Source organism: Nanorana parkeri, unplaced genomic scaffold (assembly GCF_000935625.1).
Source record: "Nanorana parkeri isolate BGI_ZX_2015 unplaced genomic scaffold, ASM93562v1 scaffold560, whole genome shotgun sequence".
Taxonomy (NCBI): Eukaryota; Metazoa; Chordata; class Amphibia; order Anura; family Dicroglossidae; genus Nanorana; species Nanorana parkeri.
The window spans coordinates 698,564-723,729 of record NW_017306828.1 but is presented as its reverse complement, the minus strand read 5'-3'; the positions used below and the strand labels follow the sequence as shown (position 1 = coordinate 723,729).

Sequence of the window (25,166 nt, the reverse complement as noted above, 5' to 3'; positions counted from 1 at the left end):
AATACCTGATGTCAGGGCTGATATAGAGAGCCATATCTTGTGCCAGGTCTGACATGCAGATCTTTATCTGGTGTCACATCTGATATCCGTAAAGCCTCATGTATTGCCAGATCTGATATGCTGTCAGATCTTACATGTGGAACCATATCTCGTGACAGATCTGACTGATGTGAATGTGCACTATGTAAAGCGCTGCATAAATTGTCGGCGCTATATAAATACCTGCAATAAATCAATCAATAAACCCATATCTGGTGCCATATTTGATAAGTAAAACCACATATGGTGCCAGATATGATGTACAGAGTCATATCTGGTACCAAATATGTTATGCTGAACTGTGCCTGCTTTCAGACCTAGTGTGTAAAGCCAGTCATAGAAGCATATATGGTGCCAGATATTACATACAAAGTCACGTCTGATGCCATATCTTTATATGCAGTCATATCTGATGCCAAATCTGTTATGTAGAGCTGTGTCAGATCTAATATGTAGATCTGCTCTAATATACAGAACCATATCTGATGCCAAATTTCTATGTGCCAAATCAATTGTACCTTTTATGTCTTCTGATATTTCTGTTGCAATTCTTCATTAACTGATGATATTTTATTATCATATAGTCTTCCAAGACCCCTATCCAGATGTAGCTGAGTATTTCTACACTTTAAAACATTTTCAGGCTATGTTTATTAATCAAAAATGATATTGCTTTACAAAGCTAAGGGGATTAGGCTGTGACATAGTGTTGGTGGAGTTGGAGAAACATCTAGTAGAAGGGGATTGTTATTGCATGCTATCTAACAGCACCTGAAATCCCCAGATCTAGTTCCCTGACACATTTCATACCATAAGGTGATCTGTGAAATTATCAGCTTTGCACATACAGTAGTACTAAATGGCAATTTTCAGATTTTGCTTGTTGTCATGGGGCATCCGAAGACTCGCCTCTATACAGTTACATCATATGAGCAAACATTTGTGGACACTTGACCATAACAACTATATGATCCCCCTCTTTGCAGCTATAACAACCTTCACTTCACTCTTCCGGAAGGCTTTACACAAGATTTTGGAGTGTCTGTGGGAATTTGTGCCCATGTGTAAAGTCACGTACTGATGTTGGCAGAGTAGACCGAGCTTTCAATTTATCCCAAAGGTGTTCAGTAGGGTTGAGGTCAGGGCTCTGTGCAGGCCGTTCGGGTTACTGCACACCAAATTGGTCAAACCATGTCTTTATGAAGCTGGCTTTGAACGCAGGGTCACAGTCATGGTGGAACAGAAAAGGGCCTTCCCCAAATTGTTACCACTAGGTTGAAAGACCACAATTGTCTAAAATGTCTTTGTATGCTGATGTTTGGAGATAGCATGGCTATGTGCTTAAGCACCTATTTTTGGAATGAGATGTCCAACAAATTTATATATGTGTGATTGTCAGGTGACCACAACTTCTCACCATATAGTAGATGATTTGAGCCATTATTGCAGACATTTTACATACAGATAGTCTTGTGATCCAGGCACACCTAGAAGCCAGCACCTGGACCTCCATGGTAGTGGAAGTACTGCTTGGTCTACAACACGCCCATCCTCTGTCTGCTGATTGGACACTGATGGTATCATTGCACACATTGCATTCCATAAAGCTTAGTATCTCTCATTTACTAAAGCTTTAGGAATGTGTCTGTGTAGCAGTGTGCAGAGGGTTAAATGTAATGTATTATTCACCCAGGGCAACCAGCAAAATGTGAAAGTTTCCTGCTGGGCACATTGGATGCTTCAAGAGCATGTAAAAGCACAAAAGCTGAAGATAAGTAGTGCTGTCTGTGAAGTTGAATATTTCTCTGCCTTATAGTATCATCCCGGGGAGAAGTGGGCTATAAACAACCCTTGTAAACCCTCTAAAACCTTGAATAACACCCGCCTCGTTCATTCTGATCACAGAGCGAGATACATTAGCGCCATTGTCCTTGTCTTGCCTGTCCTCCGCTGCTTTTGTGTCTTGTATTTGATCCCAACCTCTGTGTATGTTTGTCTTCTGTCCCGATGTCCAGTAAAACAACACATATTGCAAGTTACTCATTGATTTGGGGCAGGGGAGGGGGTTTAAGATATGGGCCTTGAGTGGCCGGGCACTTCATCAACATTTAAAGTGGTACTCTCAAAGGGTTGGTAAAATCTTTCAAGCAAACCTGTCATATTGACAAAGTACTTAAAATCAGATAATTTACATTCAGGGGTGCCTCTAAGTCCTGCCCACCCAAATCCCTGACCGATAGAGAGAGGCAGGCATTGCAGGGGTGTAATACAACATCACATACACACGATAACCGCTCTACCTCTGCCTGCAAATCTTTGGAAAAAGGGCAATGCTGGTGCTCAGAGAAGGTTCCACCCGTCTCTGTCCAATGATGCATAACAAATTCCACCACTCCGCTTCTTGCCTCAATCCTTATTTGAGTATCAAATGAACGTGTCACAAGGAAAAAACTCTCTGACACGTTTCAGCCACACATGGCCTTAGTAATCATAGCTCATGACTAAGCTATGACTAAGGTCATGTGTGGCTGAAACGCATCAGAATATTTTTTTTACTACATAAGCTGTTCATCTGATACTCAAAAGAGGATTAAAGCAAGAAGTTGAGTGTTGGAAATTTGTTCTGTATCATTGACGGGGGTGTGGCTTAGCTCTAGCTAGAAAGTCACTATTTGCATATGCAGTACCCAGCAATTGGAGCTCTAAAACAAATGTATGGGCAGCTACACTTTTAAGTTCTGTGGTCACTTTATCAAAGTAGTAGGTGTACCTTAAAGGAAACCTGTCAGAATAGAGTTATGGCAGTTGCCATTGCCTACTTGCTTTTTTCTACCTGCAGGGCTCTCAGGTACAGCTTCCATGTTTTATCATGACCGGTTTACTTTAAATATGACTAATAAGATGCAGTCCGGTACTTGCCCAGCTCCTCCTTCTATATTGTTCTAATTGACAGCATGGCTTGCATGGAGTAGACCAGGCAAAGTCTCAGTTGCATTATGGGAGCTTACTGTATTTTTGGTGAAATAACACATGGAGGAGGAGGAGGGGGTCAGCTGCAAGAAAAAAGACTTGTATTGTGACCAATGGAAACTGGAGCTTTGGGCACCATAAAAAATGTAATGACCTGTAAGAATGCCATTGTAAGAACTCAAACCACCTCTTAATCTGCAGAAGTTCAAGCAAGTGTCTGCTAGGTCATATAGCTACATTAGAAGTCTCCTCAGGTTGGAAAAAAAGAGAGTTATAGATAAGCTAAAAAATACTTTTCTTGGAGAAAGCAATGTTAGTCTTCTGACCAAAAGCCTAGGCAGTTAGTCATGTGATCTCTGCTGGTGTGTGTGAGTTCAGTTTGGTTGCGATCACGTGACCAAATGCTGAGGCTTTTTGTCATCTGGGTGATCCAGAAGGGAGCCCAAAGCAGCATTTTCTGCAGGAATGGTAGGCATGTCACCATCTCTGTTACTTTTTATTTTTTTTATGCTAGAAAGACCTTTTTGTAACATTTAGGTCGAGGTAATTTTAAGTTAGCCTTTTAGACAAGGGTGCTCCTATTAAATAGACCAGCTGGCTTTCATTGCCTCTATGGAAACCTTCTGTCCTACATCTGGGAAATAATGACCAGCCAGACCCCTTCCTCCTCCAGGGGCATAAGCAGGCAGGTTTGGTAGATCCAAGCACACATCTTCATGAACCTGTCCATGAAAAAAGCCTTTTGGCATGTGGGTCACCACTGACGTCCTTCAAACTCCTGAGGACTTTAGCCAGTGTAATAGATATCTTAGCTTTCTATGAGGACACCACTTCAGTGTCCCAGGAAACTGTTGATTGCTTTTTCACACAGTTATCTGATTAGTATTTGATCATCAGAATGTACCAACAATGGACAAAACAGCTGATATATCATTTATTGACTCCTATGATGTATCACAGCTCTCTAATGGGCACCAATTCCTATTCAGATGTGTGGTTGTGTACAGGTGCCTGTATAGAATCAACTGAGCTACCGACAGTATGGAGGTATTTATAAAAAAAACGATTTGCAGAGCCGTTCATCCTGCGATACTGTTTGTACCTTCATTCTGTGCAAATGAGGCAAATACAAATGTTATTAGTATATTTTCTTTCTAAGTCAAATGTAATTCATTAATAAGCTTAGAATGAATCAGGTGAATATTGCATTATGGCCACTAGATGGAGCTAAAGATCATAGGTAGTACATATTTATTTCCTATGGCCCTCAGGCCTATCTAGTGGCCATAATGGGATATTTTTTTAATCCTGTGAATGAATTATATTTGACTTGGAAAGAAAATATTCTAATAACATTTGTTTTTGCCCCATAAATACACCCCAATGTGTTCTAAAATAAAACACATTTCAAGGCTGAGTGTCAGCCAAATAACTAAATACTATGATAGAATATACATTATGTACATTTTGAATTCTAGTCTAAGACCCACCTATTATCTTTGTTGAAAATTTTTTTTTAACTCTTTTGTGTTCCCTCTAAAACCAATTTTCCTTACCTACTAAGGTCTCGGCTACCCCTTGACATAGGAGACCAGCCCCACGCTATCTATTGAATACACCCTCATTGGCCACTGACTCAGACACTCTCATTGAATGTGGTAATGGCAGCTTGGTGGGATTTAAGATGGACCCCCACGGGTCACATTTAGTCGGTTTTCTGCTCAGTCAGCTGAAATGTGGTCCATGGGTGACCCTGCTGGCACCAGACAACATCCGGCAGTGCAGATTCAAGTGATTTCTCTTGTTAAGCCCACAGGGGTGAATGAGAAAAATCTTCAACTCCATGGCTAGCTTTAGTCTTAACGTTAGGACAAATAAGCACTTAGTAACAGTGAAACCAGCATCAGAGGGGTGCATAGAAGAGAGTCTGCTGTTTTCTTGTATCCATCTGAAACAGGTCTCACCTACTCCCAAACACTGGGGACAACCCCATCCTGTCCATTGAAAGCATCCTCATTGGCCACTGAGACACTTTAAGATCATGATGGCCATTGGCTGGGGCTTAGTTCTAAAATGAAGTCCTTTGTAGCATAGTGAAATCAGCTTCAGAGTGGTGCACAGAAAAGTCTTTACTGTCTAATAAAGGTAAAGTAGTGCTAGTACTTTGGCAGGGTTAAGCAGTACAGCTTGGTCAACCCCCAAGACGTATTTAAAAGAAAAATCTTCAAGCCTTGCCAGTAATCTTATTCCTTAATCTGAATTCTGTGGGGTTCATTCTTTGAGTCCAGGTGTCCTGTCAGCTTCTGCTCCAGTCTGTAAACTGTTAATACATTGCTATAAACTTCCATGTGGTTCATATGTTGTTCATGTGTTCTCCATGTGTGTGCTTTTGTATCCGTGCTCCACCCAGTACAAGCTCTTATACCTGAAGCTGCTGTGCCATTTGTCTGTCTGCATTCCTGTTTTGTGTGCCCTGAACATACCTTTCCTGCTCTGATCTGAAGCTCTTCAAGACCCAAACATTTGCTCAAGTGGAGAGGATGCTGAGCAGATTTCCCAGTGATATGTAGGGGGAATGCATTCAAATTCCTACTCTTCCCTGCTTGAGCAGATGAGAGAGGCACTTGGAGTTTGAGCATCACGTCATAAGAACAGGGCAGAAGAGGTACATGAAATTTACAGGCATTACTTAAAGTAACCTAACACAAGCCTGGACAATTCAGACTGAGCCTATAATGGAACAATGCACAGCTGAGGTTACTTTCATGTCAAAATGATCATTAGATCTAGAAATATTGGCAGCTGAAGTTCTCTGCATATCTCAACTGGCTCTGTAATAGTCCAGCCCTATCCCTCCCTTTTCACGTGATGGACTTCTGTACTTACCAATGGGAAGGCTTACTAGTTAAGAGGGGAGGGGTCAAGATCACCTTTTGTTTTTAAAGTCAAGATTTGTACAAAACTTCAGTTGCATATAAATCTCTGGCTCTACTGACTGTTTCAAATGAAGGCAACTGCTGCTTGTACATGCCGTTATCATTTGCACAGCCTTAATTACCCAAGATTGTGTGTTACTGGAAAGAACAACACCATGCAAAGCTGATATTTCATTTTTGGCTGGTTACTGACCAGTTGAGACCCATGCTGGCTTCTTACAGCTTATGGTTGCAGTATATCTCCACCACAGTGGCCAAACATCTCTAAGGCCATAACTAAGCCAAATGATGGTATGACCCTCCCCCTGGAGGATTTTTCATAATGCCAAACACCTTCTCTATGGCTTTTGTAAGGGGGGGGGCTAAGGCGCAAAAAGGGGAGAGATATCACAACTGGAGTCTCTGAGCAGCAAAAGAAGCTTGCTAACCCAAAACTGAAAAATCACCTTTTTTGGGTTGGGGGGAGGGAGGTTTGCCTGTTTACTCCATATTTCACCCAAAAGTGCATTTTAATGTTTTTTTGTTATCACAGCTTGGTTTGGACTTTGAAAGTTAACCTGTCACCTCTTTTTAATAAAAGTATCCATGACACAGGCTGAACTCATAGTCATGACTGTGGAATGATGTGTGGATCAGCATTGCGCAATCCTCATGAAGCTGAGACCTCCAAATTTTGGAGTGTCCTTTCTCCGATACCCCATAAGATGTGCTTACCATGCATAGCATTGTCGATCTGTACTCTAGTTGAAGTTGGGGTCCCATTCTGTGGATTGCGCTCCTCTGGTCCAGACCAACCTCATGGTGTGACATGTCCATTATCTGCAATGTGCATCCATTACGCCAATCCAACACACAGCGTGATCCAACATTCTATAGACCGAAGACTGGGTGCACCTACATCTGCCCCTCTTCACCATTAGTTAATCCATCCTAATGTCCGAATCACTGTGATCCCGGGGCTCTGCTTGGTATTTTGGCGGGTGAGGGGTGGGAAAGTGGGATAATGAGGGTGGCTGACCCTCTCGCTGCCAGAAGCGCTCTGCATGGCATTAGATGGCAAGCTCTGCTGGCAAGGAGGGGTTGTGCGGTGCTGCTTCCATGTTTAAGTCTGTCTAACAATCCTTTTTAATTCCCCACCCTGCCTTGCCTTCTGACCTATGTAGGGTTATTTTAGTGACCCCTGGAATGTCTTTGACTTTCTCATCGTCATTGGCAGCGTAGTTGACGTCATACTCAGCGAGACCAGTGTAAGTATTTTTTTCCCTTCCTCCATTTTTTTTCTAGTTGTATTTCAGCCCTGATTCCCCCCTCCTCAAAACTCCACCTTCCCTCCAGGGAGAAGGGAGAGAGGGAAGGGAAAATCCCCAGAGCGCCCCCTGCTGGCCAGAGTGGGGAGGGGGTAGATTGGGGTTTTTCTCTCCCTCGTCTCCCCCCGATCCTGCATTACTGGAGTGTCAAATGTGCGGCAGAGACACAAGAGGAGACAAAACATATCACTACGATGCCTCTTAAAACTTTTTTACGTTCTTTCTTTTGTTTAGACTTTTTTAATTTTGCGTTCTTCCCCTTGTTCACACTTTTTTAGTTTTTCTTTCCTTTGATTTTGTCTTTCTCTCTTTTTTTCTCTCTCTTTCTCTCTCTCTCTCTATCTCGTTCACTCTCCCGTACCTCCTGGGCTTCCATTCAGCACTATTTCTGTGATGCATGGAACACATTTGATGCACTTATAGTAGTGGGTAGCATTGTTGATATAGCAATCACCGAAATAAACGTAAGTAACTTACCTCTCTCTCCGTGACTGTGACTGCATCACCCTCCCCCCTTGTTTGTCTTTTATCATTTTCTTTTCTTTTTTTTCTTTTTCTTTTACTTTGTTTTCTTACTTTTATTATGTTGTTTTTTCTGAATTTTTTTTTTTTCTGTTACCTTCCGGAAACATTCAGGATTCTTGCATTAGCTCCTCCTGGCATGATATAAACTGTATAGCAGGACTGTGCTGTCATGGAGTCACTTTGGCTCGCTGACACAGAAGGATTGAGTCACAGGCACTGACGACAAAGTTAATTAAGAAGTGATTAATATTGGCCTACGCTGATCCCCTGTGACTAGAGATGGAATTTTAATAAGATCATAACGATTCTGATGACGTTTTATTATCAATGTTATTAAGTGATGCGGAGCCAAAATCCTCCGAAATGCTGTACAAAATGAAGACGTGCAGGGACATTAAAGTTAAGAGCCAAAAAAACTTCAGATTTGGAGATTTAGATGTAGTGGGGAAAGATTGTATCCTCTGTGATAGATAGATAGATAGATAGATAGATAGATAGATAGATAGATAGATAGATAGATAGATATTAGATAGATAGATAGATATTAGATAGATAGATAGATATTAGACAGATAGATAGATAGATAGATAGATAGATATGGGATAGATAGATATGGGATAGATATGAGATAGATAGATAGATATGAGATAGATAGATATCAGTAAACTGATTTTCTCTTTTACATTACAAAATTGTTTGCCCAAAAGTGGCAGCTAATTTACCCCAGGACCCCAACCTGCAGAGGCCATTCTAGGCTCTGACCTGTCTAATCACATGTTAATAAGTTCAGTAACAAGGCCACCTTCAGCATTGAGCTGCTCTCCATTTTTATGGTTATGTTTATAGCATTGCACTGATCTCCGTCTGTGTCCCTGCCCCCAGGGGCCCCAGCCAGCTCCTGCTATACAGTTGTGGCTCTGTTCTGTTTATCTGTCACCTAGCATGATTAACCGTTTCCTTTTCTACAGGGCTCCCCTTTTTTCTCCCCTACCCTTCGCCAGCCCACTAGTTCAGGGTTACAGGGGGTTACCGCCCCCACGGACGGGCCTTTTTATAGCAGCCCAAGATATAAATTGTATATAGTATATACTGTGTATAAATATATAGTATATTGTATAAACTGTATATATTTATTTCCTGGGTAAGCGCAGTTATGTGGTTTGCTATCGGCCCCCAATTCTCGGGTCCTAAGTTGCTAAAAAAAAAATGGCTGCCACAATCTGATATAAAGGACAAGCTGGCATCATCTGTAAACACTCAGCTTCAAACTAGAGTTTTAAAATTGCCTTTAAATCTGTTTGAATTCCTGTAAATATCACCTAAAAAGACCAAGGAGCATAAAACAGACTTACTAATATATAGATAAAAACGCCCAAACTATACTAAAATGAGGTAGATAAAGGGATGTGTAGCAATTGTAGGCTCAAGGAATTTTAAAGCTAGCATGTTACTCCCTTTAAAAATTAGAACTATCTTCGTATGCCCCCTCCCCTAGCTTTTTTTCTCAGTTTTGGATGGATTGGTGAAGGATTAGAACCCCTGACCTATTTATCCGGCTATCTGGAGAACTAACCCTGACTTCCTGTCCTTCTGACAACAGTTCCACCAGATGGGAAGTGTTATTGTTGGAAATTTCCCTCACTTCCTGTTCAGTGAAACTGTTATCTCCAGGACAGGAAATTAAGGGAAATCTCACGTACGGAGCCCCAAATAGCAGTAAAATCCCAACAGGGGTTCTAATCCTTCCCCACTCCATACAAAGTTAAAAAAAAAGGAAGCTTTGGCTGTAATACAATTTAAAGGTGCCCATACACTGCTCGATTCTCGTACGAGAATCGAGCAGTGTGAACTAAGACGTGCGACCGTTTCTACTGTACGGTCGCACGTCTTTTGTCGAGCCAACAAGCTTGAAAACCAGCCGAGAATCGTACGATTCTCGGCTGGTTTTCAAGCTTGTTGGCTCGACAAAAGACGTGCGACCGTACAGTAGAAACGGTCGCACGTCTTAGTTCACACTGCTCGATTCTCGTACGAGAATCGAGCAGTGTGAACTAAGACGTGCGACCGTTTCTACTGTACGGTCGCACGTCTTTTGTCGAGCCAACAAGCTTGAAAACCAGCCGAGAATCGTACGATTCTCGGCTGGTTTTCAAGCTTGTTGGCTCGACAAAAGACGTGCGACCGTACAGTAGAAACGGTCGCACGTCTTAGTTCACACTGCTCGATTCTCGTACGAGAATCGAGCAGTGTATGGGCACCTTTAGACTGGGAGCATATTCATAATGCAGCGAACTGCAGTGAATCAATCACTGTCATTTAAAACACCTGCAGTGACTATTTGATGAATGTCACATTCACTGCTTTCTAGATGTCACATCGTGCTTTGATTGGTCAATTTTTTTCAAAGCAGGGTACCCTCCAAACCCACACACCCCCCATAACCCCGCCCCACAGTGCAATGGTTGAGGCCCGGTACTGTGGTGTGGTATGCGGTGGGTCTCCTGCCTCAGGAATTAATTTTGTTAAAATGTGGAATTTTCACAATTGGGGCTCCCAAGCGCTCCCTACTAGTTCTTTTTCCAAATAGAAGGCACCAATCGTCAAGTGGAGGCTTTGACTGTAGGTAATATTGTGGTTGTCATTGCTGATCTTTGTCTAAGGATATGAGTTGCCCTGCTGTCTCTGGGTACAATTCCTTCCAATTCACTGACCGGAAACAAGCATTCCGATTGGAAAGTGGGATGTCTCTGAACTTGTTGTGGGTCAGTGGCTCTGAGAGTACTGAAGCCATAGAAAAGGTCAGTATTGGCAGCCTCCATATTATCTCACGGAAGGTTTACTTTACAAATTAGTATATACAGGAAGTCAGTTGGGTGCAGAAAATTATCCCCCCACACACACACACTCAGGTCAGTCCTGATAATCTTCTGAACCCTTTTCACACTCATCTGTGAATGTTATTAAAACCTCTTTTACAGAAACCAGATTGTGATTCAAAATTTAGCAGCCCTTTAAATCATAGGTGGATACTGAAGGCGAATACTTTTAGCTGTGTGTTGTCACCTCTCTATCACATGAGATGTGACAACGCTGAAAAGTTAACTAGAATAATCCACTTCCTGTCTCACCCTCACCCCTTCTCCCTGCCCTTCTCTATCCCCCTTCTTCTGTACTACACGGGTCACCCCGGTGGAGGCATTTAAAGAGTACTGTCTCTGCTTGTGTGTGCTGTTTAGGTTTGGTCATAGCTAAAGCAGGTTCACCTAAAGCAAATCGAAATTCAATGGGAAAGTCCACCCAAATCTGATTCTTCAATGTTGTGTGTTTTTTAGTGGGTTGAGTCATCTGCCAAATTCTTGTTTGTTTCTGGGACTTCAGTGGTGAGCATTCTCCATAGCAGTTTGTGTTTCTGCCCCTCCCCAAATGATGAGATTCCCCTGCAGTAGTTTGTGTCTCTGCCCCTCCCACAATGATGAGATTCCCCTGCAGTAGTTTGTGTCTCTGCCCCTCCCACAATGGTGAGATTTCTCTGCAGTAGTTTGTGTCTCTGCCCCTCCCACAATGGTGAGATTTCTCTGCAGTGGTGTGTGTCTCTGCCCCTCCCACAATGGTGAGATTTCTCTGCAGTAGTTTGTGTCTCTGCCCCTCCCACAATGGTGAGATTTCCCTACAGTAGTTTGTGTCTCTGCCCCTCCCACAATGGTGAGATTTTCTTACAGTAGTTTGTGTATCTGCCCCTCCTACAATGGAAATATCCCCCCAAGTAGTTTGTGTCGCTGCCCCTCCCACAATGATGAGATTTCCCCCCAGTAGTTTGTGTCTCTGCCCCTCCCACAATGGTGAGAGTTCCCTGCAGTAGTTTATGTCTCTGCTCCTCCCATAAGGCCATAATGAACTGGACAATGGTTGTGTGTTCCCCAGTCCATGGAGCAACTGTCACACAGTCATTTGGCTCTGTAATGGTTGTGGTGGATGGATCTGTAAAATCAGATGGAAGGAGTCAGCACACATCATGTGAATTTCTCACTACTGGGGTTCCCAAGATATCTAAATCAGAATGTCTCTTAGCACGCCAGCAACCACACAATGGTAAATTATGAGTTCTGGGTGGACGTGACCTTTAAAGAGGGACACATGTCCATATGATTTTACCTCACCGCTGCCCACTCCAAGTCTCCTGTTGTTTTCCTTTTCTGTGTCCCATTGGGGAGATTTCCTTTTACTTCATGTTCTGTACAGACAACAGAGTAAGGGAAATACAAAACAATCTCCCCATTGGAAGATTTCCCCTCTATTCCTGATCAGTTGGCAACTCAAATTTTTGGGTTTCGATTTGCTTTATTCATTTTTTATAATTGACCTGATTGTGCTGATTTCCCCTATGTCCTGGACTCAGCTGTGCTGGACTTTCTGCAGGTGATTCTCTCTGCCCTATCCCGGCAGCACAACTAAAATAAGCCTGGAGAATAGAGAGACATGCCTGAAGAGCACAGGAATACAAAGAAATGTGATCGATGTGTTAGGAGAAGTTGCAGGGTACCCACATGTAGGAATTCATATTAAAAGTGACATTTATTGGAAACGTAGTTATTCATTGGTTATGTTATCTTAAAATTGCAATTTAAACAATTCTAATGACTATCAATATATAAACCCGAAATGTTTTTCTTGGCTGATCCTCCATTTTCAGAGATTTCAGAGGTTAGGTGTGTCAGGGGACTTCACTGACTCCATTATTGCTCCGGGTCAATGTCTCAGAAACAGGGGACTCCAGAGACAGGCAGGTGATTAGCATTTTCAGAAGGGGGTCAGAAATATCAGCCTCCATGTGTATCTCAGGTAGAGGTTGATCCCTTTCATGACAAGTCAAAGTTTTAATTTTTGCTCAGCCAGCAAAGGGCAAAAACACTCTATTTCCCCATCCACACCATTTAGCACCCCCCCCCCCCCCCCCCTTGTGCCCCCCCCCCCCCCCTTCCTGCTGGGTTATTGTTGTATACTGACAGCAGCGGGTGTGGCGCTGCCAGTGACTGCAGCTGATTGGCTGAAGTCACTGGTCAGCAAATAATTTTCAGACCGGCTCCTTAGACAAAAAGCTACAGTCCTTGGCCAAAATTTGAACAATGTATGGCCAGCTTTACTCTGTGGCTTTTAGGATGGGGAGCTTCTAGCCCCAGGGCATGCTGGGACTTCTGGTGCTTCAGCAGAAGGAGAGCTATAGGTCGGCCTCCCTCCTTCCTCTAAAAGGTGCTAAAAAAAGAGATCCTTAAAGGGAACCTGTGAGCATAGAAATATGACAGCTAGCTTGTTTTAAAAAGCAGACACTGACCTAGTCTTCCTGACATCAATCACTAGTGGGTTACTGACCCTGAACAGGAAGGCAGCCAATGAAGTCACGAAGGGTTAAACTCCAGTCCTTCATATTTATTAGAGGTCAGGGACTCTTGGGGTACTGAGGTTAGAATCAGGGTGACCACTGTGACCACCTGCCCTAATTCTATTCTCATAGAAGTCCTAAGAGTAGCATTCAATGTTACAGTTATGGTACAAATGGCTCCCTTTGGAGTGGGGTACACAAGCAGCAAGTAGTAGCTCTTATTATTCCATCTGCCAGAGGCATGAGCATTTGAAGACAGCGGAGTTTGGACTGCTAGGGAGGTATTTGCAGACATCTTCTATAGTTTTTTTGGAAGATGCAGAGGCGCTTTAATCTCACACATCACATTGTGAGGTCTTTACTAGCGTCATCGCTACTACATTCTACTTGTGTGCCTCATTCCATAGGAAGCCATTTGTTCCTTCTGTAGAGTGATCTATTGCTACTCTTAGCGATCAATCAGCAGTGATTTCAGAAGTTCGGCCACGCCGCTACAAAATTGCCCGTGGTCTCCTAGCCTAAGATATGGCTTTTCCTAAACAAAGCACCTCTCTGTTCTCTTCTGGCCACATTGTAGCAAGTTGACTGGCCACATAATAACAAGTAGATTGACCACTACATAGTAAGTTGGCTGGGCACCTCATAGCAAGTTCATTGGCCACCTTGTAGTAAGTTGGCTGGTCACCTCATAGCAAGTTCATTGAACACTTAGTAGCAAGTTCATTGGTCACTTAGTAGCAAGTTCATTTGCCACCTTGTAGAAAGTTGGCTAGGCACCACATAGCAAGTTAAATGGCCACTTTGTAGAAAGTTGGCAGGGCACCCCATAGCAAGTTAGTTGTCCACATTTTAGTAATTTGGCTGGGTACCTCATAGCAAGTTAAGTGGCCACTTTGTAGCAAGTTCATTGGCAACCTTGTAGAAAGTTGGCTGGGCACCTCATAGCAAGTTCATTGGCCACTTCGTAGCAAATTCATTGGCAACCTTGTAGAAAGTTGTCTGGGCACCTCATGGCAAGTTAATTATCCACATTTTAGTAAGTTGGCTGGGCACCTCAAAGCAAGTTAATCAGCCACTTTGTAGCATGGTAATTGACTACCTTGTAGTAAGTTGGCTGGGCACCTCATAGCAAGCTAATTGGCCACCTTGTAGAAGGTTGGCTGGGCACCTCGTAGCAAGTTGATTGGCCACCTTTTAACAAGTCCTTCAGTTTTTTAGAAAACAAGTTCATCGGGATGTATAGATCATCAACAGACAAAGGCTAAATTCTTCCCCTTCTTCTTTTGGCAGCAGAATTAAACCACAGTCATCACAAGTCCATGAAGCCAGTATGGACAATGGGTGTTGTAGTTGCCGTTTGTCACAGTTTTTATAGAGATCCAAACTCCAGGATTGTACAGGGTTAACAGTTTGGTTGTATTTTGTCCCAAATTTGCTCCTGTCCTCTTCTATCTACCTCCTCCTCTCTTCTCCCGCTACCCCCCACCCCACCTCATTGTTAATCATATTGCTGTACTGTGCCCCCGTGTGGATATAGCCGGTATTACATCTTACCTCTGTCTGCCTTTCTTTAAAGACAGGTGAACACTCTCAATGCCACAATATGGTAAGACCAAGATCTGTTCAGAGCACTGTGCCTCCCACTTTTATTTTCTTCTTTGACACACGTGTCACAGCTGTGTGCCCCCCCCTCAGGGCTTTTCTATCTCAGATCCTTGTCCAGTCTCTGTGCATGCCCTCTGGCCGCCATGTTGTACTTGTGTCTCTTGAAATGTGATCTTGTGTGGTTTATTGTGTATTAATTTCTGTACCCTGTAAGCTTTCTCTTGGACTCTTCCTCCGCTTGGGCAAGTCTGGCAGTCAAAACGAAAGTTGGCTAAACTTTACGCCAGATTAACCAGGAGAGGACAGAACCGGCGGAGTTTTTGTTGCGGACAAAAGGCAGCCATTGTTTAATGCTCCAGAAGAAGAGTTCATATTGAACTGTCTAATTGGATTTCCTCACAAACCATGATTCTGACCTTTCAAATGTCTATAGAAACCTGTCCAGAAAACATTTCATTTGCACTAGTCAAAAAATCCACTCAGTTTACATTCTATCGGGTTTTTTATAATGCACAAAAGCAGGATTTTACAGGGATTTCCAGGCAGAACCGCAGCATATTGTTACATGTCTCTGCTGTGCGTCCTCCTTTGAGAAGTGCAGGGGACAAATGCTCAGGATCAAGAAATATTCTTTATAAGGCTCCAGAGCCATTCAGAGAATAGGGCCATCGGTACCATGAACCACATGAGTTGACCACAATCCACAGGTTTTAAATAGTGGACAGTTGACAAGGGGCTTTGTCCCTCAGTCACTTTGAATGCAAATTTTTCAAGCTAAATTAGAGTACACCAAAAAAGATAAATAGTGCCTTCTCCCACTGCATATTCAAATAGTTGACACACATTGTACCAAGCATATCTAAACTTTGTGATAGTTTTAGATATTAAAGTGGTCCTGTCACCCCTAAAAGGTAAAGGTCTCCATTTTGTATTTTGAGCCAATTTTTTGCATATGTTGTCAACTTCGAAGCATTAACCATGGCCTAATCTTCTTCTGATATTCAATGTATTTACCTTCACAGAAGGAAATAGATTTGTGCAAAAATTCTGCTAAAATATATACACTGAATTACACACGTCTCAGTAAAATTTAAAATAAATAAAATTGTGTCTAAAGCCAAATTCTTGTTAGCTTTTGATTGAGTAGGGAATGGTTGAAAACCCTGTCTGAGCCCCATTGGGGAAATTTCCCTTCATTTTTGGATTTTCCTTCACTTTCTGTAGGGATGTCCAGATACCAGTGCAGATACTTGGCATTTTTATGAGAACTACCGCGGTTGCAGCTGGGACCTGGCTCTGGCGCTCCACCGCTGTCCTGAAATCATTAGTCTGTATTGTTTTACAAAAACTGTCACATGACACTAAACAAAAATGTATCAGTACTTGTACTTGGAAAAATGGTATCAGTGCACCACTTATATATATTTATAAAAAAATATATAATGCATTAAAACAGAGATGTACAAATCCCAGGAGCTCCATATGCTTCTTACAAATGACAGCTGCCTCCTAACTTTTTAATTTTTCTCTAGTCTAGTGCTGGAGCTGGAAAAGTATCTGTACTTGTACCGAGTACGGTACTTGGTATCTGCACATCCCTAACTTTCTGTCTTGGTGGCGATGGCCACCAGGACAAATGGAGAGGTTAAATCTCCCCAGCAGGGACACAGGCATCAAAAACCTTTTCACAGTGATCAATAAACACCTTTATGTATTTGCAAGAAAAAAAAAATCATGTAATTAACATCAAATAACCAAATCAGGGTTTTGCAGTAGGATCTAGCCTACTTACAATAGTTATACCGAGGGAAAGAAAATAAATAAGGCCTGTGGTGCCATTTCTATTCATACATATATATTAGGGATGTTCAGATACCAAGTACCGTACTCTGTACAAGTACAGATACTTTTCCAGCTCCAAGACTAGACTAGAGAAAAACTCACAGGTTAGGAGGCAGCTGTTATTTGTAAGGAGCACACGGAGTTCCTGGGATTTGTACTTCTCTGTTTTAATGTATGGTTTTGTTTTTATAAATATAAATAAAGGGATGCACAGATACCAGTTTTGCGAGTACAAGTACTGATACTTGCCCAAGTAGTCAAAGATACAAGTACTGATACATTTCTGTTTATTGTCATGTGACAGTTTTTACAAATAATATTTCAGCGCGGTATACTGTATGTAGCCGAAGCTACATACAGTATACCGAAGTATACCCGGCGTATAAGACGACCCCCGATTTTCGGGCGATTTTTTTGGGTCTCAAACCCCGTCTTATACGCCGGCAAATACGGTACGTATTATTATTTTTCTTTAGTATAGCAATAAAAAAACTCACAGGGGTCTAACCCTTCTGCACTCCCATTTTAAACTAAAATAAAGTGTATTTAGATAAACTTTAATAGCATGTTTATTGCAAAAGAGTTTTCCATTGTTACAGGCGAAGGATAGCTCACTATAAAGCTGAAAACAAAACATTAGATTAACAACTGAATGAAGATTCAAGAAAAATCTAAAACTTTTTCTTAATTTTAATTTAATTGAATTGAATTTTCATTTTAAATTTTTTGCAAACAAAAAAAAAAAGAGAGAAGCTGTGCTCATCGTAATTCGGACTGACACTCAAATGTTAACATGAATCATGGTAACAATCTTATCTGCAGGGGAAGATTAGGTAATATAAAATCTGCTCCTCCTTCACATGAGATCACATGACCACATGCCTTGGCCCTAAGACACGTGATCTGCACCGGAGGGAGCCTGGAGCAGCATTTTCTCCAAGATGGGTAAATAATTCATTCTTCTTTTACCAGTTATTTATCGATCCCAGCAAGACTGATATTATTGGTTTATTAGGTCCACTTTAAATCCCCAACAGATCTTTATGGATCATTTTATATCAAAGTAAATCAAATCAATTTGCATGAACCAGGCCAGACTTTGGGGAGTTTATAACAATTTAAGTAGCAGTCCTGGTTGGCCACCTCCATGTCTCTGAAAAGATGTTTAGATAATTGAGACAAATGGCGGTAAGCAGCCACGCTGTAGCTCACGAGACATCTAATTATTCATAACTGTCCAGCGCTGCCTGGCATTTTCTGGAGTGCAAGGGGTTAACAGCCTGGCACGTCGTCAGCAAAAAAACTCAGCGGTTCTGTCCTCTGTTTTTGATGTTTTGTTGTTTTTTTTCTTTGCAGCAGTTCTGTGTTGGGGTAGAGGAAGGGGATTAGGGTTACATGAATACCCAGACTTAGTATTTTTATAGTGAATTTAGGAAAATATTAGCATTTTTAATTGTTGTTTAAACTTTAGATTTAGTTTTAGTCCCATGTTCCAAAGAGTACAAGCTTAGCAGATACAATAGGGGAGAGATTAGGAAGCAGAGATAGGCGAACAAAGAGGACCTGTCTTTTGTACATAGTGTAGCCATTTTGTCAGCCATTTTTCAGTAGCCTTCAGCTTATCACTTGTCTAGGTCCTAGGTACCTCACCGAGGCACGCTACCCCTTCTTCCTCAGTGATATGCCTAAGAACAAGCAAAATAACAATGCAAAAAATGGCTGCCCCTCAGGTCAACATTAATAAAAAATGAAACAAGTATTTTTATTTTATTTCTCCCTCCATATTGCGGTTGGAGATCTACAGTATTGCCAACTGCTCCCTAATCCCAGTGCATTCTGGTCTCCTGTAGATTAGCACTGCCATGGATAGTTGAAGACTTGGGTGACATCATTGGCCCAGGATCTCTTGATCGACCAGAGGTAGGTTGGCAATACTTAGACAAGTCAGCAATGGAAACTTCATAGCCTGCTAAGAATAAAAAAAATTACCATCACTGACTTGCAGATGCTAGTTCCAGGTCAGAGACTTGCTAGTTCCAGGAACGTGCACTATCAAAAATAAGTCAGCAAAAGCAGCAGCCTAAGAGTTTTGTATTTTAGATGAGGTTGAGACATAGGGGTTGTTTAAGGTTCTTCAGGGAATGAAAAACATTTTCATATCATATTCACATTCAGCAAGCTCAATATTCTGTCAGGGAAGTGTTTTATTGGCTGGATAACTATGCAGAAATAAACACTGTGAGGCCTGAGATATCCTCAGTGATGGTTTTGGTTCCCAGAGAATTGGTAGCTTTTAGAATATATTTGTAGTATACAGAGTTGCTGGTTTTTGTTATATTTCAGGCTGCAATATAGTTAGGGTCTGAGGTTGTTGGTAAGCCTGGACCTCAGATTTTGGACAGGGCAAGAAGGATAGTATAACAGGCAGCGCCTTCTCTCACAATGTGGGTGTCCTCATTGCCTGCTGCGGTGTGCGCTATAACCCGTGTCCGCTGTATGTTCTAGCAGGGTGAGGAGAACTCCAGAATCTCCATCACATTCTTCAGGCTCTTTCGAGTCATGCGTCTGGTGAAGCTTCTCAGCCGAGGAGAGGGAATCCGCACCCTGCTCTGGACCTTCATCAAGTCTTTCCAGGTAACGCAACGCGCCTGCGCTAAGACACTACCGCTCCTAGGTACAGATATGATTGCATGACACAGTCAGCAGCACTTCATGTTTAGGGTGTCGCGACCCACTTTTGGGTCGCGACCCACGAGTTGAGAACCACTGCTCTAGGGAATATATCATATACATGGGAATATAATGATCAGGGGACCTGGTTGTGCTTTTCCAAGAGCATGGATCACAGACTACCTTCAGGTCACAAAATGTGAGAATAGCGTGGCCTGGCCCTAGTAATTAGCAGGTCAGACTATCTGCCTTCTTACCACCAAATATTATTATGAGGCACCTGCCAGGTAGGAATGCAGGCTATCCAGTCAGCACAGCTCCCTCTGGTTGGGGTAAGTTCACATTTCACCCTTGTGTCACTCCTGGGGATTATATTAGAATGGAAAAGGGGCAATAAGTAGGTTACACTACAAGGACTGTTCTAATACAGTAGCTGAATTCTTGCAGACCATTTCCTTACTGATCTATATTCTGGTTTTCTGCAGGCTCTCCCCTATGTGGCTCTTCTCATTGTAATGCTGTTTTTCATCTATGCTGTGATTGGAATGCAAGTAAGAACTTTTATTTTGCAAAACAACTGAGTTGGGGCCTAACTCTTTATAATATAATTCTTCCTTTCGTTCTTTCTTTTCTCTTTCTTTTCCTTTTTCTCTTTATCTCTTTATTTTTCTCTCCTTTTCCTTCTTTCTCTCTTTTTTTCTTTCTTTCTCTCTTCTTTTTTTCCTTTCTTTTCTTTTTTCTCTTTCTCTCTTTCCGTTTCTCTCTTTTATTCTTTCTTTTTTTTCTATTTCTTTTTGCTCTTATATTCTTTCTTTTTCTTCTTTTATTTCTTTTCTCTTTCTTTTTTCTTTCTTTTCTCTTTCTTTCTTTCCTTTCTTTCTTTCTCCCTCCCCTCTTTCTCTGTCTCTCTCTTTTTCTTCCTTTTTTTCTATGTGTATTAATGTATCTCTCTTTTTTTCCCCTCTGTGTGTTTTGCTTCCTCACAAGCAGTGTTAGAGTCTTGTGCCACGTTAGCCAAAGCTGATGTGGAAAGTTTGGAGTTTTGGAGATACCTGTTATTACATAAGTTATTAAAGAAGCGAGCTTTCATAACAACTGTATTATGCCTGAAAAACAAACCTAACATGTAATTTGCAAAAGCTTTCATCTTTAATAACTTATATTAGAAGAGTATAATTTAAACTCCAAACAGTCCACATTGATCCTTCCCAACAAGCCTCTCTCTCTCCCTGTCGTCTTTCCCTATGTCTCTCTCTCCCTTTTTCTCTTCCCTCCCTTTCTGCCTCTCTATCCCCCTTCTCTCTCTCTGTCTGCCTCTCTTCTCTTGATTTGCCTCTATACAGTTTCATTTTTCTCCTAACAGTTAATGTTTATTTTGCAGTTGTCCTGGGCGTGCTCATCAATAAACATTTTGACTAATGAATGCAGTTTCTAAATTCTATCCCCAGTATTGCAGACATCTTAAGATTTGCATTTTTGTTCCTCTGCAGGTTTTTGGGAAAATTGCTCTAAACGACACAACGGATATTAACAGAAACAATAATTTTCAGACCTTCCCTCAAGCTGTTCTGCTGCTCTTCAGGTGAATGGTGTTGCAGATGAAAAAAATGGTGGTTCCAGAATGTTTCATTCATAGTGTCAGGTGTTTTAGAACGTCATTAAAATCTTCTTAAGGAGATTTGGTCATATCTGTATTAAAGAGATGTTTAAAAAGTCAAGGTATAACTGACCACTTACTGTACTGACTGTGTGAATAGATCCTTCTTTATTCCCTTTGTGCATGGCAGATGGAAATACTCATCAGTGTTACTGAGAGTGTCAATTGCCTAGCAAAGTAATCAGCGTTTTGTTTGTGTTGGCTGCTTTGTAGCATTCCTTTAAGACTTCTTTCTTCAAATAGAATATTGTCAAATACAACACAATTACATTGCATTTGTGTCCTTGTTCTGGTTCCTGGCTGATGGCATTCTTCTGGCAGATGTGCTACCGGAGAAGCATGGCAGGAAATCATGTTGGCTTGTCTCCCCAACAAGATGTGTGAGCCGGATTCTGAAGATCCCCCCATCATGGAGGACTTCTCCTGTGGCAGCAGCTTCGCTGTCTTTTACTTTATCAGCTTCTACATGCTCTGCGCTTTCTTGGTGAGTGGTTGCTCTGCACAAGATATTGTTTTGGAATGTTTTGAAATTGATATGCATGTTCATAATCTTCTTGTCTTGTAAATTATGTCTTTATATTCTCACCTCTCTTGGTTCCTTTTCAGATTTCTAGGCTCAATCCTCTAGCTTCACTGTTGGCTCATTTCAATACTCTTAGTTTATCCTCAATCCTCTAAATAAATGCCCAATCCTCTAGGTTAATTCCCAATCCTCAAGGTTAATTCCCAAGCCTTTATGTTCATCCTCAATACTCTAGGTTTATTTTTAGTCCTCTAGACTCATTCCGGAATCCTCTAGGTTCACTCTGAGTATATTCAGAGTCATCCATCCTTATTCCCAATCCTCTAGGTTCATCACCAATCCTTTAGGTTCATCCTCAAGTGTCTAGGTCAGTTCCTAATCCTCTTGGTTAATTCCCAGTCCTCTAGTCTCATCTCCATTGCTCTAGACTCATACACAATACTCCAGGTTCATTCTATATTCTTTAGACATGTTCTCAATCCTCCAGGTTAATTTTCAATCCTCTAGACTCATTCCCAACCCTCTAGACTCATGCTCAAACCTCTAGACTCATTCCCTATCCTCTAGACTCATCCCCAATCCTCTAGGTTACTTTCCAATTTTCTAAGTTTATCCCGAAACCTCTAGATTCATGCCCAATCTTCTAGACTCGTTCTCAATCCTATAGACTCATCCCCAATCCACTAGACTCATCCCCAATCCACTAGACTCATCCCCAATCCTCTAGATTCATCCCCAATCCTCTAGATTCATCCCCAATCCTATAGACTCATCCCCAATCCTCTAGACTCATCCCTAATCCTCTAGATGTATCCCTAATCCTCTAGACTCATCCCCAATCCTCTAGACTCATCCCTAATCCTCTGGACTCATCCTCTAGACTCATCCCCAATCCTCTAGACTCATCCCCAATCCTCTAGACTCATCCCCAATCCTCTTGACTCATCCCCAATCCTCTAGACCCATCCATTATCCTCTATCCTCTAGTCTCATTCCCAATCCTCTAGGTATATTTCCAATTCTCTAGGTTCATCCCCAATCTTCTAGGTTAGTTCCTAGTGTTCTCAACTAATTTGTCATCTTGGAACTGAGAATGTGACTAAATCATCAAGGCTTATTCTCAATGATCTAGTCTCAAGCCAATCTTTCTAGGCCATAACCTCTAGGCTCACTTTTAGTCCATTAAAGAACGGCAATAAAAACCTGGACAGAGGTCCTAAACCTTCCATATTTTATTCAACAGAAGTGTTTTTATAGTTGTTTGTGTCTGAATTGGAGATCTCTCCTCGTTTCCTGTCCAGATGAGCAGAAAGTTGGGGGAAATCTGCCCAGTAGGGACCCATAATAAAATGTAAACCTGACAGAGAAATTAAAAAAAGAAAAATCTTGTTGGTTGCTTAGGAAATATGTAGTTCTTATGTAAGTCTGTAATTTCTGGAGTATTATTGGTGTTGTTCTACATCTCTCTCTACAGATCATCAATTTGTTTGTCGCGGTCATTATGGATAATTTTGACTATCTGACGCGAGATTGGTCCATATTGGGCCCTCATCATTTGGATGAATTCAAGCGAATCTGGGCAGAGTACGATCCAGAGGCCAAGTAAGGAAAGGAACTGATGTGATGTTGTGACAGTGCCCTCTAATATATAGTGGCTGAGATCTCCGAGACATATGCAATCATGTTCACGCATTGACCTTGTGAGGTCAAGCTAATCCTATCCTAAGGGGTAGCGCACAGCCTGCAACATATGTGTGCAGAATTTACCAACGAGTGAGGTTTACTATAGGGTGCACATTCCAATGTCTGAACGTATGCCATAGAGTGCTAAAATCACAATGTGATTTCATGTTTTTGAGCTAACTGCTGTTAGCATTTTTAAATGTGCGTGAAGAAGAGTGCACAGCTATTATTAAAGTCCAACTCCAGGCAAGAAAAACCCTGTTGTGGGCCCCCTTCCCACATTGCAAGGGTTCAATGCTTGTATGGCTAGGGGGTACAGATATTAATTACCTTACCCCCTGCTTCATCAGGCTCCAGCAGCACTCTCCTCTTCTCTTTGGCGCTCCTGGCTGTGGGCTCTAACTTGGCATCATCATGTAAAATGCAGGGCTGTTAGTATTACACGGAGGAGGTGAGTGTGAAACCACGGCTTGGAGTGCCTTAGTGAGGAGGTTTCACGGGAATGGTTGCAGGGATGGAGAAAGCCTGCTGAAGCAAGGAGCAAGGTAAGTATTACACCTTATTCCTGTACCCCTAGACTGAACAAGCATTTAACCCTTGCAGTGCAGGTGCCACAACGCAAGAGGTTTTTTTTTTTTGTCTCATGCCTGGAGTTGGGCTTTAAAGGAAAACCCCTAACTTGTAAAAAAAAACCCTCAGTGAACTGTGTGCAAAAGGTAGAAGATCACCAGCACTCCAAAGATATAGTTTCAAATCGTAGTATTCATGTATTGATATATAGCATCACATATATCAGAATGCCAAAGTTTCGGGGCCACGCAGGGTCCTGTCACTATGTCACCCCGATGAAGGCACTCTGATATATCTGACGCTGCAATCAACATTTCTTCTACTGCATAGTGCATACCCTGTTATGGACCATCCCAGGCGGTGCCCTATACTTAGAGTGTCATATCAGGAATGTCGGGGATACAATGTTTCTTATTACAGCACAAAAACTGCAAAAACGCATGCCTGTCTCAATATTTACAGAGTAGAAGCAGATGATGGTATGACTATGCACTATGCAGTAAAGCTTACTAACTGGTTAGGTGGGTGTGGATGGGTAGGTGTATTCAAGAGAGAATGATAAACATACCTGCTGCAAGGAGACCCTGTATTGTTTCAGTTCAGGTCACATGACCTTAACCCAGCAATGAAGCACATATCCTGCTGCAGCTGTGAATTATGGGTCATATAACCATGACACTACTAGGTGCAGCGTGCACCATGCACCCATACACAAAGTGAAATACTGTGTAAAACATTCAAAATCTGTTCTGTTCTGGTTCTATGTTGGACTGTTGTGCACTTTAAACTTGAATAAATAATTTTTTTTTAAAAGCATTCAAAATTAAAAAGAGTTTTTAAATACTAAAAAAGGGTCTAAAAAGGAAGGGAGACAACAAGTATTCAAAAAATCAAGCACTCAATATATCCCAAACAGTTCAAATCCCAATTTTTTACGCCACTTAGCTACCAGGCAATTTGTTCGCCAAGCCCTGTGTGAGCAAGCTCAAAATGAGTGATGCACTAGTTTATAATACACCTGCTCAATGAGAGACACCTGAGCTCAATTAACCCCTCCCCCTAACAAGAGCACTGCAACCTGAGGGAAAAAAAAAAAAAGGGAACAGTTTAAAAAAACTGACAGATTCCTGCTGTGATTCCTAAAACACAACCACAGCTTGTGATGCAGATTATCTTCTTCGTAACATAAGATCATTTGTGCCTCATCTAAATGCTAACTTTGTAATGCCCTCCGTTGTCCCTAGGGGGCGCATCAAGCACCTCGATGTAGTGACCCTTCTACGACGAATACAGCCCCCTCTGGGTTTTGGAAAGCTGTGCCCACACCGTGTGGCGTGTAAGGTAATCTAATGACTCAAGGCAGGAACTATTATAACAGTAATGGGTCATCAGTGGGCCAAGCACCAGTGCAGTCATGTGGGATTTTTTGTTTCTCCAATTGGCTGCGTAGAACATTGGGGTG

At 41.9% G+C, this 25,166-nt stretch overlaps 1 protein-coding gene across 2 annotated transcripts in view; it reads left to right on the top strand.

Moving 5' to 3' along the window:
• LOC108791575 (voltage-dependent L-type calcium channel subunit alpha-1C-like) overlaps positions 1 to 25,166 on the top strand; it is a 338,499-nt gene that overhangs the window by 293,760 nt on the left and 19,573 nt on the right. The window contains exons 30-38 of one of the 2 annotated variants that reach the window (XM_018562093.1): positions 7,109 to 7,192; positions 7,633 to 7,716; positions 14,731 to 14,760; positions 19,107 to 19,235; positions 19,757 to 19,822; positions 20,762 to 20,853; positions 21,250 to 21,412; positions 22,926 to 23,053; positions 24,949 to 25,045. In XM_018562093.1, the coding sequence (XP_018417595.1) occupies positions 7,109 to 7,192; positions 7,633 to 7,716; positions 14,731 to 14,760; positions 19,107 to 19,235; positions 19,757 to 19,822; positions 20,762 to 20,853; positions 21,250 to 21,412; positions 22,926 to 23,053; positions 24,949 to 25,045 (873 nt within the window). The remainder of the gene's footprint in view (positions 1 to 7,108; positions 7,193 to 7,632; positions 7,717 to 14,730; positions 14,761 to 19,106; positions 19,236 to 19,756; positions 19,823 to 20,761; positions 20,854 to 21,249; positions 21,413 to 22,925; positions 23,054 to 24,948; positions 25,046 to 25,166) is intronic. The other variant, XM_018562095.1, reaches the window with a different exon arrangement.